This window comes from Ochotona curzoniae, unplaced genomic scaffold (assembly GCF_017591425.1).
Source record: "Ochotona curzoniae isolate NIBS_2020 unplaced genomic scaffold, NIBS_Ocur_1.0 scaffold_4505, whole genome shotgun sequence".
Classification (NCBI taxonomy): Eukaryota; Metazoa; Chordata; class Mammalia; order Lagomorpha; family Ochotonidae; genus Ochotona; species Ochotona curzoniae.
This window is the reverse complement of record NW_024467118.1, coordinates 15,747,591-15,765,648: the sequence shown is the minus strand read 5'-3', so window position 1 is coordinate 15,765,648 and position 18,058 is coordinate 15,747,591. Positions and strand designations below refer to the sequence as shown.

Here is an 18,058-nt window from a genome sequence, read left to right as displayed (position 1 = left end):
TCTGCTCATGTGAATGGGAAGGAGCTATCTGTTTTAAGTAAGCACCTTAAGGTGATCCGGAAGTGAATCTCAAGCAAAGGAACAACTCCCTGGAAAGACAGGTAGGCCTGAAGTCCCAGAAGACAGTAAAAGCTGGAGATGAATAATATTTAAAGCCAGAAGAATAAATGAGATTATAAAATGTAAGGACAGAAGAAAAATCAAGAAGAGATTCGAGGACCTCCAGAGAGCTTACAAGGGAGGGACAGGAAGATAAGGAGAAAGCAGCAGAAGTAAATGAGAATGCCAGCGAGTCAGGTAGAAGAAACCCGGGAAGAACCTGATCAACTCAATTTCCAAATAAAATGTGGTGAGAGGTGAAAAACGATCACTGAATTCAGCAATATGATGTTACTGTGACTTCTTAGGGAGTGCCTGAACACACACACATTTCGGTAAGGTGGATTCAAGAAAGAATGACGAGTTAAGTACTGGAAACGTCTCCAGAATTTCTAAAAGGAGTTCTGTGAAATAATGAAACAGAGGGATAAAGCTACAGCTGGAAGAGATATAACATCAAAAAAGAGATGGTTTTACTTCATTTTGTTTTGTCTTCAGCATGGGAGGAATAACAGGAAATTTACATACAAGAAGAAAATCCAATAAAAAAAGGGAAATTGACAACTGCAATGTTTTTGAGGAGTGTCTAAATGCGGAGCCTGGCCTCATGTTGGGTCAAGCAGCGTGCCCAAAACAACAGAAGGGAAAGTGGAGTATCTGTGTGCAGACCTAGGTGGGTATGTGAAGATGGGAGCATGTGAAGATTTTCTTCCCACAGCTTCTCCACACCTTCCCCCAAAAGGAAGCAAGGGTACCAGCTGAGAATGAAGGGATAGAATTCTGCAGAAACAAAGTGCAAAAGGGATAGTGGCTATAATGAATGTACTTAAGGGAATGAAATTGAATTGCTAAGCAGAAATTGCTAAGACTGGAAGTTAGTGTCCATTCGCATTCAAGTGCACATTACAGCTAGGGAACTAGGGAAGTTATGTTTCTACTAGGAAGCAGTAAAATGATTCTACTAGGGCACGGGGACTGAATATATATTTAAGAGTAAATGGTAATAATGATAGATCATGCTACTGATATATACTTCACATTGATTCTCTATCTCTTCAGTCTCTACCAGGTACTACTCACTGAACTCCAACATGAACCAACTGCTGTTGCTGCGCACTGCCATAAGAAGCTCATCTTGCTTCACCAATCACAGAAAGACATAGATCATGCCTACTTCTACCTTTCCTAGCCTTACCTCTAAGAGCCAGACATTTCTTACAACATTTCTATTCTGAAAACACCATGAGCACTGTACCACTGTACTAACTTCATTTGTACGGTAAGTATCTTCTTTTGCCTAACACAGTGCCTATCTCAGAATGCACTCCAAGAATTTGACTAAATGGATACATGAAAAAAAGACATCTGATTATATTTGACCTTACTATGTTCAATGGCATTAAAACAGCTGTAATTATGGCATATAATTATGGCATAATCCAACATCTCAGCATTTCTGCTAAGCATATACTAGAGCAGCCAGTTACCACAAGATCTAATCAATGGGTCAAACCCAAAGAATAGTCAGAAATACTGAATTTATTCCCTTATCATCAACAACTTTCCATAAGGCTGTTGTGCTATTAGGCAGCAAACCTGTACTAAAGACAGGAAGAGCCTCTGTCTTACAAACTGCTCTGTGGATTTTCTTCCCAGAAAAAAAAAAAAAACAACCTCAATTTCTAACAGAATATTGCTTGTAGTGAATAAAGTTAGACATATTTTTAATAGCAACAGATAACTTCTACTTCTAATTCAGATCCATACAAAAGAATAAAAAAATGCTACCAAGGGCCTAGTGCAATAACCTAGTGGTCTCCCTGCTTGGTGACCTGGGAAAGCAGTAGAGGATGGCCCAAAGCCTTAGGACACTGCACCCTCATGGGAGACCCAGAAAAGGCTCCTGGCTCCTGGCTCTGGAATGGCTTAGCTCTAACCATTGAGGTCACTTGGGGAGTGAACCAGCGGACCAAAGATGTTCCGCTCTGTCTCTCCTTCCCTTTGTATATCTGCCTTTCCAATAACAAAAAAAAATTTTTTTTAAGTGCTACAAAGGAAAGTTTACCTATAAATTATCCATATGAGAAAAGTTTAATTCTTTTATAATTCCCAAAGACAGAAGCTTGTTGTAATTGTTCTTTTATTTATTATTTTACTATCAGGAAGAAAATTTACATATTGATGTTCATTTAGACACACGAATAACTAAAGAAAATGCAGTAGGTACATACAAGAGAATATCACGCAACTTGTAACAGGAAAATGCTGTCAGATGTGACAACATGGATGAATGTGCAGGACACCGTGCGACGTGAGATAAGCCCCAAGAAAGACAAACACTGATTCTGCTTCTATGCGACATCTCCAAGGCCGAGCTTAGCCACAGGAAGAGAGGAAGCTGAAAAGGGATGCAGCCTGGAGGGTGTAGAAAGATGACAGTGACATGAGGTGACAGGCTCTAGAAATGTTCTGCCATAACGCCCATATCTAAGAGCAACACAACATACCTACATACTATGTACCGCGTATTAGGTGTTCTTCCCACAACATTAAAAAGGGCTTATTTGATGTTGGTTCCAAATTAGTAATAGCGCACAAGGTCATGAGACTTAGGATGAAAACTTATGTTAAATCTAAAAAAGTACCATAACTTGGATTAAATATTAATAAACATTATAAAAAAAAGAGTGTAATACTGCTTATGAGGGGCTAGGAAGAGTGGGGGTATAGGAGGAGGAATAATAGTTACACTTGAAGAAGTTCTAGTGTTCCAAGCACAGCAGGTTACAGTAATGTATTACAAAGTTGTCAGGACTGAGAAGAGAGGAGTTCAAGGGCTCCAAACAGAAAGACAGTACAAGATGAAGATACTAGTTACCCTGTGTAACATTTCACCGTAACACAACGCATACATGGATGGAATTATATGCAACTCATAAAACATACAATTAAATGAAAAATTTAAACAATGCTCTTTATTCAAATAAAGAATATGTGAGCAGAAGAAAATAAAATTGCATGAAGACAAGCTACTAAATGGAATACTGGCAAGCTATACACTAAGTAAAGGACTTGTTCTACAGACCACATATTAAACTTTTGTAACTTAATAGTAAGTAATATGTAATCTAATTTTAAAATTAGAAAAGAGTCTGTGAAGCAATTTCTCCAAAGAAGAAATACAAGTGGTCAATAATCATGACAAATGTTCAACATCTCTATTGAGATATCACTTCATATCCATTAGATGTTGTAATTAAAGGACAGATAATGGAAGTTTTGGCAAGGATGTAAAGATATCAGAACCTTCACACATTGTTGTTGCAAATAAACAATGATGCGGTGCTTTGCAAACAGTTTGACAATTCTTCAAAAATTTAAACAAAGTTGTCAGAGATCAGTAATTCTATTTCGATGTATTTAAGAAATGAAAATGTATAAGAACTCTGTATAGGAAACATCCACAGAATTATTATTCATCATATTAGAAAGTTTTAAATGCTCATCCACTGCTGGACGGGTGAACAGAATATGGTTAATCTAAAGAATTAAAATTGTTTGGTAATAACAGATTAAATTATTGATGCATATTGCAAAAATCAATAAATCTTCTACACACACAGGCCATGAAGCCTGTGATTGCATTCACATGGAACGTTCAGAATAGAGAACTCTACAAAGACAAGAAATGGACTGGCTGCCCAGAGTGTGGGCAGGAGACATGCTAGCGGAGACAGAGTTTCTTTCTGGGGTGATAAAATACACTACAACTGTAGTTGTACTTGTACAACTCTGAATATATTATAAAACACTGTACATTTTAAATGGTTAAATTTCAGGGTATGTGACTTACAACCAAATAAAACTGTTTTTTTTTTTAAATTAAAAGTACTAATCCATAAGCTCTTTAAAGTACTATAAACAAAATCTATGAAAAGTCCTACATAGTTCTTTAAAAGTCCAGATTAGTCAGAACCATGTTGTGTCTGTGCTAGCCAGAGAAGGTACAGTACATATTTAACAGAGCAGAAGAAAAACAGAGGGGAAGGGGGGAAGACAGATCTAGCCCTGACGTGGAAAGGAGAATAGCAAACAGGCGGAGTGAGAAAAGACAGGGTGGCTAGTTAGACTCAGGGAGGTTGAAGAGACAGGCCACATTGGGCCGGACTGGGCAGATGGGTGAAGGACTCAGGTCTTGTTCGTTTCAGTCACACGACGGCTTGAAATGCACAGTGTTCTTCAAAGACCATGAATGGATTCAGCATTCGGGGAGAGGAATGGCTGAGCAAGCCTATTTATATTCCAGTTGTAACAGACATGCAACAAAACCCCACAGATTATTGTCAATAAAACTGCCGGTTTTTTAGGAGAAAACAAATGGAATTTTCCTCTGTAATAAATAATGAAAATCCCAACAGGTAAAATCCTATGGACCTAAAAATTCTTAAGAATTCTTAATAATAGAATTTCTTAAGAATTCTTAATAAAAGATTCCTAAAACTCAAGTTTAAACAATAAAATCAATCTCAATAAATGACTTTAGGGAAAACCCAATTGCTTTTTTTGTATCAAAGCACATTAATAATATTTTTGCTTGTTTTACTTCTGTCATGTAAATGAAGTAGGTCTAATTCTAACCATTATTCTGATAACAAGAAAGCCCATGGAAGTTTGGTGAATTGCTCAGAACTCTAAAAGCATCGGAAGACAGACCTGCCAAAATTTGAATTAGACAAAAATAAAAAAAAAGTCATTCAGTTTTTATTTTAGCACTTCTGAGATTCTCTCAGTGGCTTTTGCTGCTGATAGTTGGTCTATGTGCTTTTGAAGTTCTCCTGGTTCCTAAATTTGCAGATTAGTGCCACTTCATTTGGGAAGGCTTTAGTCATTATTTCTTCAAATACTTCTTTTTCGGGCCTGGTGAGGTAGCCTAGCAGCTAAAGTCCTTCTCTTGAACGCACCAGGATCCCATATGGGTGCCGGTTCTAATCCTGGCAGCTCCATTTCCCGTCCAGCTCTCTGCTCGTGGCCTGGGAAAGCAGTCAAGGACGGCCCAAAGCCTTGCACCCATGTGGACCCTGCACCCATGTGGGATACCTGGAGGAGGTTCCTGACTCCTGGCTCCTGATTGGCACAGCACTGGCTGTTGCACTCACTTGGGGAGTGAATCATCGGATGGAAGATCTTCCTTTCTATCTCTCCTCCTCTCTGTATATCTGACTTTGCGATAAAAATAAATAAATCTTAATAAAAAATCCCAAATACTTCTTTTTCTGTTCTCCTTTTGGTACTCATATTCATTAATGTTCATCAGCATGATGCTTTCCTAAATTTCTCTAAACCTCTATTCATTTATCTTCATTCTTCACTCTTGGATGGCAAATATCCATCAGTCTATCTTCAAGGATTCTTCTCTGATTTTTCAGATATACTACTGGGGCCTCCAGGGAATTTTTCATTTCAGTTACTTTATTTTTCACCTCTCGCATTAACATTTTGAAAACTTTTACGGTTTCCTTATCAATCTCTCCATTTGCCAATATATGGTTATATCTTTCTATTTAATGCATACTTTCCTCTTGAGTTCTTTTCATATAATTATAATGGCTACTTCAAAGTTGGTGTATATGAAGTCCAGCATTAAGACCTTTGGGTTTGTGGTTATTATTGTTGGCTTATCTATTTGCTTAGTTCTTTGATAGGAACACAGATCCACTTCTCTTGAATGACACTTCTGCTTTACGAGAAAGGGACCGGGCGCGGTTACAGCTTTTGGTACTCTCACTTTGCATTTCCCAGCACAGAACCCCCCACCTCTTTACTGGTTATTGCCGTCTTAGGCCAGATCTCTACTCTGTGAGAAGCAGGCTCCCATCTTCTTAGTTGCATTGTTCTGGAATTGGGTATCTGCGGCAAGAGCTGAGAGGAACAAGAAACACTGGCCACCTGCCCCTCTCGTGAAGAGCTGGAAGGATAGTCCTGCTTTCTGGGCCGTACTCAGCTCAAGTCTGTCACGCTGAACTGGGAGGAGGCGAAAAAGTGGGTCACGGCTCAAGAGTCATAAACTGCTTTTACTAAGATTTAGTGGCGTCTGTTTTGAATAAATGTTTCTTCATCTGCTGACTTGTATAAATAACACCCAAAGACTTTAAATGTTTCTGTTTGTTTAAAAAAAAAAAAGCTTTCAAGAGCTTTGGCTTTCGGCGTGGGACAGCTTGATGCAGCACCCCTGCCATTATTCTGAAAGTGTTAATTTCTCATTCAGTATTTCTGAAGCACAAAGATTATCAGTAAATCAATACTATATAGATTAAGTTTCAACTATAACTAAAGATAAAAAATTTACTGAGCACTAAAAGTAGGTATATTGCTACAAATTAACAAACTTTTAGCAGCTTATTATATGTTTTAACCATTACCAATAAGTAACATATTAGAGAATAGAATTTTAAAATAACAGAATTCTTTTAAAATTGTGTTTAGTTATCTTCAATTTTAACTGTAAACTTTGGGCTTTGAAATGTATGATAAAACTTTATAAGATTATGGTTTAAATTTATGTTTTCCTTAAATTATACACATCAACAATATCATTATCATTATTAACATTATTGTTATTATTGACATTTACATGACAAAAACTTGTTTGTCCATACAACTGGGACTAACACACAACATGCACATTAGTAACTGCTGTGTGGAATCTGAATATTTCCTCCATGACAGTTTCATTAACCTTTACTCAAAACCAAATTACTAATAAAAAATATATATATACATGTGTGTAACATTTAGAAAGATATCACTTATGTAAGCAAGGTCTACATGAAGCACACATTTCCTATTTATAATAAATCATTTTATTTAAAAAAAGACTTTTGTAGGGATCCAATAGTTCAAAGATCAGCATATGAAGTTACTGGAGAACCATCCTAACACCTCAAAATAGATCCTAAAGGATTAAATTATTTATTAAATATGTTTAATAGATACTATCATATGTTTTCTCTAAAGATCATGAGGTAGATCAAATATGAATTTGACATTCAATTCAATAATTTATGCCCACAGCGATAATGAAAACCTACCTGCCAATACCTGGTTGTTGCATATTTAACTGAAAGGAACAGACCCAAAACTCTTTGGGAAACTCTTATTCTCTCACCTGTTCCCACAGCGCAGAACATTAACCTGACACATCTGCCTTAGACTACAGAAGGGGCTCATTAACAGCTCAGCTATCCCCAAAGGTGTGATTAATACAACCTAAAATCAAAATACTGTAGGTTTCAATTTACCTGATACAAATAATCTTCAAACACGAAATAATAATCATCGTTGCTTGCTGTCAACTTCACATCCTATAATTGAAAGTGAAAAGTACTGAAAACAACCCAAATAAATCTGCCTACATTACTAAAACATGCAAACAATATTTAGAAACACTATTGCAATAAATGCAATACTTTGTGATTATCAACCTCTCCATTAGATTTTAACGCCTTCCTGTATTTTCCTAAATAATATATGTGATATATTATTTGCCCTTAAGTTTCTTACATACTCCAGACTCATCAGCATTATTAATTTAAAAATTGTCATCTTTCCCTCTAATATTTAGTTGTCTTACAGCTGGAAAAGAAAATTAGACGTGATTATAACGCACTGAAGCAATCACAACAATGTGGCCTTAAATTACCGCTCCGGTGTCGTTGAGGCTTCAGTGCTCGAGTCTTACAGCGGTCGTCCGTGGTAGGTGAGTGAGGGGGCTATGAGGGTGTGCCGGGAAGGGGTAGGGGCAGCGTGGAGTTTGGTGCAGTCAGTAGTTCAGATGCAGCTTAGGATGCCTGCATTCCATCATGGAGCATCTGGGTCCAAGTCTAGGCTCTGCTCTTGGTCAAGCTCTTTGCTAATGCAGTCCACATTCACAAAGGACTCATTTATCCCGATTAAACTCATTATCTTTTTAGACTCTCTCAGCATAGGCTGATATTAAGTGAATCTCCAAAGTACATCACTATCCAGCAAAATACCAGAAATTCTTTGATATTTAATCTTTCTTACTAGAAAGAATTTTTTTTTCCTAAAGTAGTACGATGACAAAGGTAAATGATATAAAACTGTACTAGGTGTAGAAAAAGGCAAGGTGTGAAAAAAATACAGTTCAAACAGTATCATTTAATAATTTAGCTTAGGAATGGTTTGATAATGTTCTGTATTAAGTACCACCTTATTCCATTCATGCCTTTAAGCACTAAATTAATTCTACTTTGCTTTTAGTTAAGTTTAAAACAAGTGTTGGGGTGGGTGTATAGTGAAGCAGTTAAGATATACCTGAGGGTCAGAATTATGCAGTAGCAGGTCAAGTGTCATCTGTAATGCTGGCATTTCACATGGGTACCGGTTCAAGTCCCAGGTACTCCACATCCGATCCAACTCCTTGCAAATGTACCTGCAGAAGACAGCCCAACTATCTGGGTTCTTGCCACCATCTGAGAGAACTGGATGAAGTTCCTGCTTCAGCCTGAATCAGCGCTGGATGTTTTAGCCACTTGGGAGAGTAAATCAGCAGAGGGCACAGCTCTCTCTCTCTCTCTCCTCCTTTCTCTCTAACTCTTTGAAAATAAATAAACAAATCTTAGAAAACAAAGATGCACTTGGGCAATCTGCATCCTGTATTCTGTACTGGCATTCCTGGATTTGAGTTCTAGCTCCACTTCTTATCCCATCTTCCTACACACCCTGGTGATGATGCAAATAGTTGAGTTCCCACTATCATGTGTGGAGACCAGATTCAGTTTCTGGCTGCTGGCTTCAGTTGCTCCCTGGCAACTCTAATCACTGAGAGACAGAGCCAGCAAATAGGAAACCATTCTGTCTCTCTGTTTCTCTCTTAGTCTCTCCCTCTCCGTCTCCTTCAAGTAAAATAATTATAGACAAGTCTTTGCCTTAGGGAGATAAAACAAATTCTCAAGTTATTTATTTATTTTTATGTTTTAAAATATTCTATTTGTTTGAAAAGCCAAGTAGCAGAGAAAAAGAGAAAGAGACAGAGAGATAAACCAGGGCCAGATTGAAGACAAAAGCCAAGAATTCCATCTTGATCTAGACGTCAGGGGTCAAAGTACTAGAATCATCTCCTGCTGCTTTCCCACGTGCATTAGTGAGAAGCTGGATCAGAAGAGGAACAGCCAGAACTGAAACTGAAACTCTGACATAGGATGCTGTCATCAGAAGGGCAGCTTAACTCTGCATCACAATGTCAGCCACCTAATAATGTTCATTATCAACAGAGCCCAAATGACAAAAGTCAAAAACAGCCAGATGCAGATACCTTCCTGAAAATATTCATGTTGTAGATTGTCTGGATTGATGCAACATCCCCAGTGGGCCAGAGCACTACTTCCATCTACATTTTTCTGGGCCTGTTTTGTACATTTTCAATCATTTCTGTATGAGTACCCAGCCTGAGTGGTTCAATTCTTCTCCAAGCTATCTATTATTTCTTTGTTAGGACTCTGGTTGTAATAATTTGCACAACTCTACTCTTTGTCTTTTCATGAGCTGTTATTTACTTACTTTCACTTGTTTGAAAGGCAGAGAGACCAAGTGAGAGAGTGTCAGAGACAGAGAAGGCTCTCATCCTCTGTTACATGCCTTGGCAAAATGCCTGCAACAGTGGGGCTGGGCCAGCCAGAAGCTGGGAGGCGGGAATTCAGTCTAGGTGTCCCAGATGGAGAACAGGAACTCAACTACTTGAGCCATCTTGAAGGCCAGCCTCAGCTCTATATGTATAATGATCTAAAGAATGTTAATATTTTCACTAATATATTTCATTATACTTAATATAAGCCCTGCATATTAATGACTCTTGATTTTACTGATATTAATAAGATAGAAAAATTATGCATACGTGTACTTACTTTATAAGTTAAACGGTCCACCAAAAGATCATACTGTATCACATTGGTCTTTAGCTGCTCATAATATAAGATATCCTGAATTTAAAAATAAGCAAAAAAATTAAAGGTCATTTATGCCAGCCTCCAACTTTAATAAATAATAGTCATTAATAGCACTACTCAACACAAGGTGAAACTTTTTTCTATTGTTTACTCCTATGTCTGATCAATAGTAGATATTAATATACCTATTTTCCATTTCTTAGCATAATAATGGTGAATATTCAATCAATATTTTCTGAATATTTGAATTATAATTTAAGAAAAAAATGCAACATTTTTTAGTTCCTAGGTGCCAGGTTCAGTTTTAGTCACTTTGCAAGAGTTAACTCATTGGATTAGCACTGGGTAAAGCTGATAACTACAATTCCAGCATCCCATATGGGTGCCAGTTCAAGTCCCAGCTGCTCCATTTTTAGTTCAGCTGCCTGCTACTGTGCCTGGGAAAGCAGCAGAGGTTGAACCAAATGCTCGGACCTTGCATGCATGTGGGAGACCAGGAAGAATCTCTGGGTTCCTTTGACCTGACCCCACTTCAGCCACTTCAGCCATTTGGGGATTAAATCAGAGGATGGAAGATCCTCTTTGATCTTCATCTCTTTCTCTGCAATTCTGTTTTCCAAATAAGTTAAAATAAATCTTTAAAAAAAAAAATCTCTCTCCTTAGAAAAAAAAGTTAACGCATTTAAACCGATACAAACAAAATTAAACAGTTATTACTCCTATTTTATTTGAGAAGTTAAGGTCCAGAGAAAAAAGAAATTTGGGGAACCACTTCAAATGACATATTTTTAGAATGTTGGGGGAGCAGGTACCTGAAACTGGATCTATATGATTTCAGAACCAATGTTTTTAGTCACGAGGCTAGGGAACTACTGATGTTTCAGTCATCAAAATGTTCTCAAAGATTGCCTTCTTTGACTAATAGACAAAGAAACAAAAAATCCCCATTGAGAATATTTCTAGAATAATCTCTGTATAAGATAACTTTTCTTTATTGACTCTTTAATCTGTCTTCTCTTGGTGATTTCTCTCACATTCATATTTCTGCACAATCTAACCATTTTTACATCCATAAAAAGTTTATATTTCCAAGACAACTATATTGACAAAGAATTCATTTACTTATGTTGGTTGTATTTCATCTCTTGTTATTTCAATATCACAGAGCCACCACATATCTTCATTGATCTAAACTACCAGACTCCACTTCTCAAAAATTATCTCAGTTTTTCTTGTATGAATAAAGTCATACTATTTAACTATTACGTACAACATTTTCTATTTAAGCATGCTGGTTAACTTACACATTAAATCATACCTTAGGAACCAAAACCATGGTAATTTTGGAAATAAAACGGTAGGTAGATAACAGATCCAGAGAGAAAATCATTTCTAGTTTCAGCAACTGGTCTTTGAAAAACAAGCACCAGTACCTGAGTTTTGGCCTGCTCTTTTTCCTTCTTACCTCAGGCTGACTGGAGATATTCAGAATGAGAGCCCACAGCTCAGCTCGCAGTGCCGTGGGACTTCCTTGTCTGATATACTGCTGAGCAGCAGCACTGTCCTGTTCTGCCAGGACTGTCAAAGACACATTCAAATCTCATTAGAAAGTTGTAAGAAACATCACTGAATTGCTCATTATAAATGTTTTGGGAAACAAACATTAACTTTTAGAACTGACACAACTATAACATATCTTGCCCTTTTCCTCTATGAATATTATATGACCCCACTCACAGCCCTACAAGCTAAAAGCCTTAAGTTTCTTCACCTCTTACTCAGTGTAACAAAGGCTTTTTAATACACGTAACCTTGAAACCTTTGATTTAGTTATTATGGATTTGAATTATTGATGTATGTGTGCGCATATACATATAAAATAGATGCTGGATTCTATGATTAAATCCAGCCACATATATCCTGTAATATTCTATTAAGTCACGAGTGTTCTGATAGTTGGCAGCAGTGAGCTACCACAGCTAAGATCCATTCTGTTAGATGACTTGCTTGGCCTAGCAAAATCAACAGAACAGAAGTCTAACTTTTTTTCTTGAGAACCAAAACCAAAGATCTAAGAATCTTTTAAGAAGGCAAAATGTACTATTAAAACAGCCAAGTTCACAAAATTAGTGTACAAACATTTATATTTCATGTTTACCTTCTTTAATAAAAAATACCAGCTATTCAGTCTGAAACTAATACCCCAAAAAGCCAAATACAAAAACATCACACTATTCAATTATTGATGATTGTCTAGGAGTACTGCTTTCTTATATTTATCCTTAAAGGTTTGAAAACGCAAAAAACTGTATACCAAATGAAAATGATAGGACCAAAAGCAACAAAAGAATCATATTGAATAGCATAATAGATGAAATAAACTTTTTACTCTGCAGTTGCATTTAATGAAGGTGTCAGCTCAAACCAAAACAAAGTCTTTGGAATATTATTTTTAAATTGACCTAGGAAGTTTTGTATATGACAATAGAATTGCCGTACAAATCTCATTCTGACACAAAGATTTATGTGTGCTTCTCATTTCAAAGACAAAGGAGAATTCATAAAAATGATGAGGAGAATATTGAAAATATACGGAAAAGCTGTTGGCTACAATGCTAAAGAGTCACTTGGGTTACTAAGTCTTACCATTGGTAACAATCAGCAGGAACTGCTTCAGTTACATGCTCTGCCCATGCAGGCACACGGGCTTGTTAACTCTAATGAGAAGCGTGTGGGTGCATCAAAAGCAGATCCTGCCTTCTGAATTTAAAACAAAACTCTGCTGAACAAATTAATCTAACCTCCTTGAGGACAGGGTGTCTGCATTTCTGTCTCAGGGAACTAGCTGCATACTTCATTGAGCATCCACCAATAAAGTCAACATGATGCATTTTCTTGCTTCCTAAAGCTTCCCTCATATTACCAGTACAAACATTACATTTGCTTTTGTTTCAGTATTTCAGAGATATAATATAGGACATAGTGGGGACATATAATGTGGACAGTGACCAATGACAAAATAATTATTTAGAACTCTATAAGTAAATTTAAAAGCTTACCTTTTTGACCAATTCGCACATGCTCATTTTCAAAAAGTTCTAAAAATGTGAAAAAAAAATTATTAATCACAGATACGCTCAACCACACTTAGAACAACAGCTCCATTTTTTCCTGTAATTTGTTTTTTGATTTTTAAAATTGTATTTATTTATTTTTTTATTGGAAAGGCAGAAAGAAAGAGACAGAAAGAGTTCATCCATTTGCTAGTTCACTCCTCAAATGCATGCAATAACCAGGGCTGGTCAGGTCAAACCTAGGACCCAAGTACACGAGCCACCACCTGCTGCCTCTCAGGGTTTCCATGAGCAAGTGCACAGTCACAAGTAGACCTGGTACCTGACCTCCAACACGTCAATACGAGCATCACACACAGCTGCATGCCACAGGTCTGCTCCATTCTAACACCTTAAACCATTTCTGAAGCCATAGGACTCTATAGCAAACTGTATTTAATTCATATGTTGAAAACTCTTTAAGTTTAACCAGAAAAAAATTGATGAATTAATCTTCGCTTTGATAAAATAGAATATCATCTCATAACACAAAAATGTTTTTTTCTACTCTTTATCTTTTCAAAATAAAATATAGTGATAGTTCATTTTGCAAAGTCCTACTTCCATTCCAATCTACCATTAACATCTATTATTTCTATCATTAAAGTTTTATCAGTTTATAAGTTTTATAGTGTTACAGGTAAAATCTAACTATAAAAATGCCATTTCAAAAAGTATATGGGGCAGATAAATTTTTAAAGTACCAATTGTAATGGGAAAAGATTCATAAAATGGACAACATTAAAATATAATAAGATTTTTGTTTACCCACAACACCATTAAGAGAGTTATAAGGTAACTCACAGCCTAGAAGAAAATATCTGTAACACGTATATCCAGCACAGAACTTTTATCCTGACAGAATATATAAGGAACTCATGGTAGAAAAAGGCAAACAACTGTCAGACACAAACAGACTAAAAACTTCAAAAGGTTCTTCACAAAAATGATGACCTAAAAGATGAGTAAACAATGAAAAGTTGCTCAATCACGTTAGTTATCCCAGAAATGCTATTAAAACAGTAATAATGGGCCTACTGCAGTAGCCTTGTGGCTAAAGCGCTCTGGTTCTAATCCGGCGGCCCCACTTCCCATCCAGCTCCCTGATTTGTGGTCTGGGAAAGCAGCTGAGGACAGCCCAAAACCTTGGGACCCTGCACCCACATGGGAGACCTGGAAGAAGCTAGTGGCTCCTGGCTTCAGATCGGCTCAGCTTCAGCCATGGTGGTTACCTGGGGAGTGAGCCAGAAGACAGAAGATTTTTCTGTCTTCTCCTCTCTATAAATCTGACTTTACAATAAAAATAAATAAATCTTTTTAAAAAATTGTAAAGAAATGCACAATCACTACAATAGCTACAACAAGAAAATATCAACAAATCTAAATACGAAGATATGGAGTAAATGTACTTCTCAGACTAATAATACAACCACTTGGGAAAACTAACATTATCTTACCAACAATGAATATCCTATAATAATCAGCAATTCCTGACCAGGTATATATCATAAAACACACATATTGCACCAAGGGACGTGTGCAAAAATGTTCGCAGAAGCACTACTGACAATAAGCAATTAGTGGAAACAATTGAAGGGATTATCAACAACAGTCCAGATGAATGGTACTGTAGTTACACAAAAACACAACAAAGGGAATATGTGATTCAAAATTTTACACAACACAAAGGATCTTAAAAGCAGCACAAAATAAGATACCAAAAAAAAGAAATACATAATACATATTTTTGTGATGATAAAACACAAAAATAGGCAAAGCCTTTGATGTGAGCAGTCATCTCAGTTGTCATCAGTGGAGAAGGATGGGAAAATGCGTAAGTGCGACATGTGGGATGCTGGGATGCTGCAATACTCTGTTTTTGATCTGGCTGGTTATACAAGTGTATTTACTTTGAAAAACTTCACATACATACATATATTCTTCTAAAAGTCATATTAAAGTTAGAACAAAGCAAACAAATATGACATCATGGCAATGGGGGTGGTGGGAGGAGTGACTTTAAATCTTTTATCCATTCCACAGAAAATTCACTGCTTAATGTTATTTCCTCTTCGTACCCACCTCCTGCGGAAGGAGGAGCTATATATTACCACAGGAGCAGGTAACTCCAAAGAGTGAAATAATCATGTGTTAAGGGACACAAACTTATATGTGGGTTTTGTTGTTGTTGTTGTTGTTGTTTTTGAGTAGAGCCTAGGTCTCTGGAAACTTGGTAGCCAACTTGGAACTTAATGCTTACCAAGTGTGGCTCGAATCAGAACTCGAGCAAAGGATGTCCATGATGCAGGTGGTGAATCAACCAACTGCACCACCATGCCAGCCTCTTTGGCTAATATAATTTAACACGGTTTTCTATAAATCCTGTTCGGTGACACTCAATTATATCCAGCCAAAATGATACTGTAAATCCTGGATAGTAGCGCCCTATCTGTCGTGTAGTGCGCAGAGATTTTCTCCCATTCTGTGGGTTGCTTCTTCTTCACTTTGTTGATCATTTCCTTTGCTGTACAGAAGCTTCTTAGTTTGATGTAGCTGCATTTGTTTATCTTGGCTTTGACTGCCTGTGATTTTGGAGTCTTTTTCCACAAAATCGTTCCCTATTCTTTGGAGAGTGCTTCCTATATTTTCCTCTAATAATTTGGTGGTTTCTGGATACAGATTTAGGTTCTTGATCCATTTAGAGCTGGATTTTGTATAAGTGACAGGTGAAGATCTTGCTTTTTACTTCTGCAGGCTGCTATCCAATTGTCTCAACAGCCTTTGTTAAAGAGACCAACTGTTTTTCCCTGGATTATTTTCATTTCTCTTGTCAAATATTAGTTGGCTGTGCATGTGTGGGCTCTCTTCTGGGGTTTCTATTTTGTTCCACTGATCTTCTCTGTTTCTCCATCAATGCCATATTGTTTGATTACTATGGCCCTGTAGCATTTCTTGAGGTCTGAAACTGTGATTCCTCGTTTGATTTTTATTCTTCAGGATAGCTTTGGCTGTTCATGGTCTCATGTGTATCCAAATGAATTGTTGTATCATTCTTTCCACTTCTGAGAAGAATGATGTTGGGATTTTTATTGGGATTATATTAAATCTGTCTATTACTTTTACTTAATGGGGGGATTTTGATTATGCTGATCCTGCTGATCCAGGAACATGGCCAATTTCTCCATCTTCTAATGTCTTCTTCCATTTCTTTTCTTTAATGTTTTGTCATTTCTATCAGAAGTCTTCCATGTTTTTGTTTAGGTTTATTCCAAGGCATTTATGGTTCTCTGCCATTTTAAAGGGGGTCTGTACTTACAAGTTCTTTCTCAGTCATGGAATTATTTGTGCATACTAGGGCCAATGATTTATGCTCATTGAGTTTGTACCCTACTACCATGCCAAAGTCTCTTAAAGATTACCTCAAAAGGCAAAAATATACAGGGTTGTCTTAGGATTTCTAATCCTTTTCTTATATGTGTACATCATTGCTATAAACACAAAAACTGTGCAAGATCTCATATATCATCACATCATCTGTTTCTTATCATTAATTACATGCTAAACAGGAAAAATACTAACCAGGAGGCACTTGTGTGGAATCATCTATACCAAGTTGTCCTGTATTTAAGCCAAGTTCAACAAAGCATTCTTTCTGAAAAATAACATACACAGCATTTATTAATGTTTCAGACTTTGCTACACATTAGTCAAAAGTCATCTTCACCTACATATCTGCTTTTAAAAAATCAAAATTTAGAAATGAATGTTACTCTTACAAAATATGAGTGCTGCCCATATTGTTTTTTAGTTTCCCTAACACAATCGATTTTCTTTTTAGGTAGTACATTAATCAACAAAGAATAATTTTCCCAAGAAGTAGAAACATTCAAACTTCTTCTGAAACATGCATACACACACATACACAAACAGACACACAGTGTATGTACTTACCATAATTATTACCTTCCAATAATCATCGTCTAAAGTTAGTAAAATAATCACACATCTCTGCTTTCGAAGGTACGGTATTTGTCTCAGTGCTTAATCAACGCAAAAAATACTCCCCCAAAATTCATCTTTATGTAAAATTGGACTATTGAGCTCTCAGTTAAAGCAAATGTAACTAGATTCATCTTTTCCTACTTCCTCTATTTAACTAGCAATGTCTAAAGAAAGTAATGTTTGGTATTTTAAAAAGCTTCATACACACTGCCTAAGTAACTAAATATTCCTATTAATATATGACTTGGGGTTCTGCTACTATTCTAATTGCTAAAACCATACTTCCCTCTCCATTTAAAAAATGGAATTAGTTTTAATCCTTCCTAATTATCTTATTATTTAAGTCTGTGATTTTTTAATATCTCTCACAAAACAGTTACTCAGACTAACACAGAGAGACATACATTTCATTTTGTATTGATTTTTAAATAGCCACCATTATATTTCAATTCCTGAGTAAACTTGATTTAATCTACAATTTAAAAACAGTACAACAGCTTATGTGGCCATGATTTAATGACCAATTTAAAAAATGTAGTATTGTTCCTCTACTTTCAATCACTGTTTTCCATGCATTTTAACACACTTTTACTTCTGTGAAGTCAGTGGTTTATTTATTTGTTTTTCATCTTTAAAATAAACTCCTTCTTTATACTGTAGAACTTGGGCTCAATAAACATTCCAATACTAGGCTTTGTATTCAAAATATTTCTTCCTCAACATGAGCAGATGTGGGTCCAAATCTCTATCTTCAAAATTGGTGCTCAGGTTCTCACAAGCTTTCCTTCATATTCCAAGGTGATGCAAGCAATTCTTTATGCACATCTACAAGTATTAACCCTTGCTGATTTCTATCAAGCACCTACGCACATCACAGTG

The 18,058-nt window shown here is 36.5% G+C and overlaps 1 protein-coding gene across 2 annotated transcripts in view; it reads right to left on the bottom strand.

The window, feature by feature from the left end:
• The window catches only part of TBC1D19 (TBC1 domain family member 19), a 107,065-nt gene that overhangs the window by 45,615 nt on the left and 43,392 nt on the right, over nt 1-18,058 (bottom strand). For both annotated transcript variants that reach the window (XM_040965834.1, XM_040965835.1), the window contains 5 exons: nt 16,757-16,829; nt 13,124-13,162; nt 11,530-11,642; nt 10,023-10,097; nt 7,398-7,460 (listed from right to left, as the gene is read on the bottom strand). In XM_040965834.1, the coding sequence (XP_040821768.1) occupies nt 7,398-7,460; nt 10,023-10,097; nt 11,530-11,642; nt 13,124-13,162; nt 16,757-16,829 (363 nt within the window). The remainder of the gene's footprint in view (nt 1-7,397; nt 7,461-10,022; nt 10,098-11,529; nt 11,643-13,123; nt 13,163-16,756; nt 16,830-18,058) is intronic.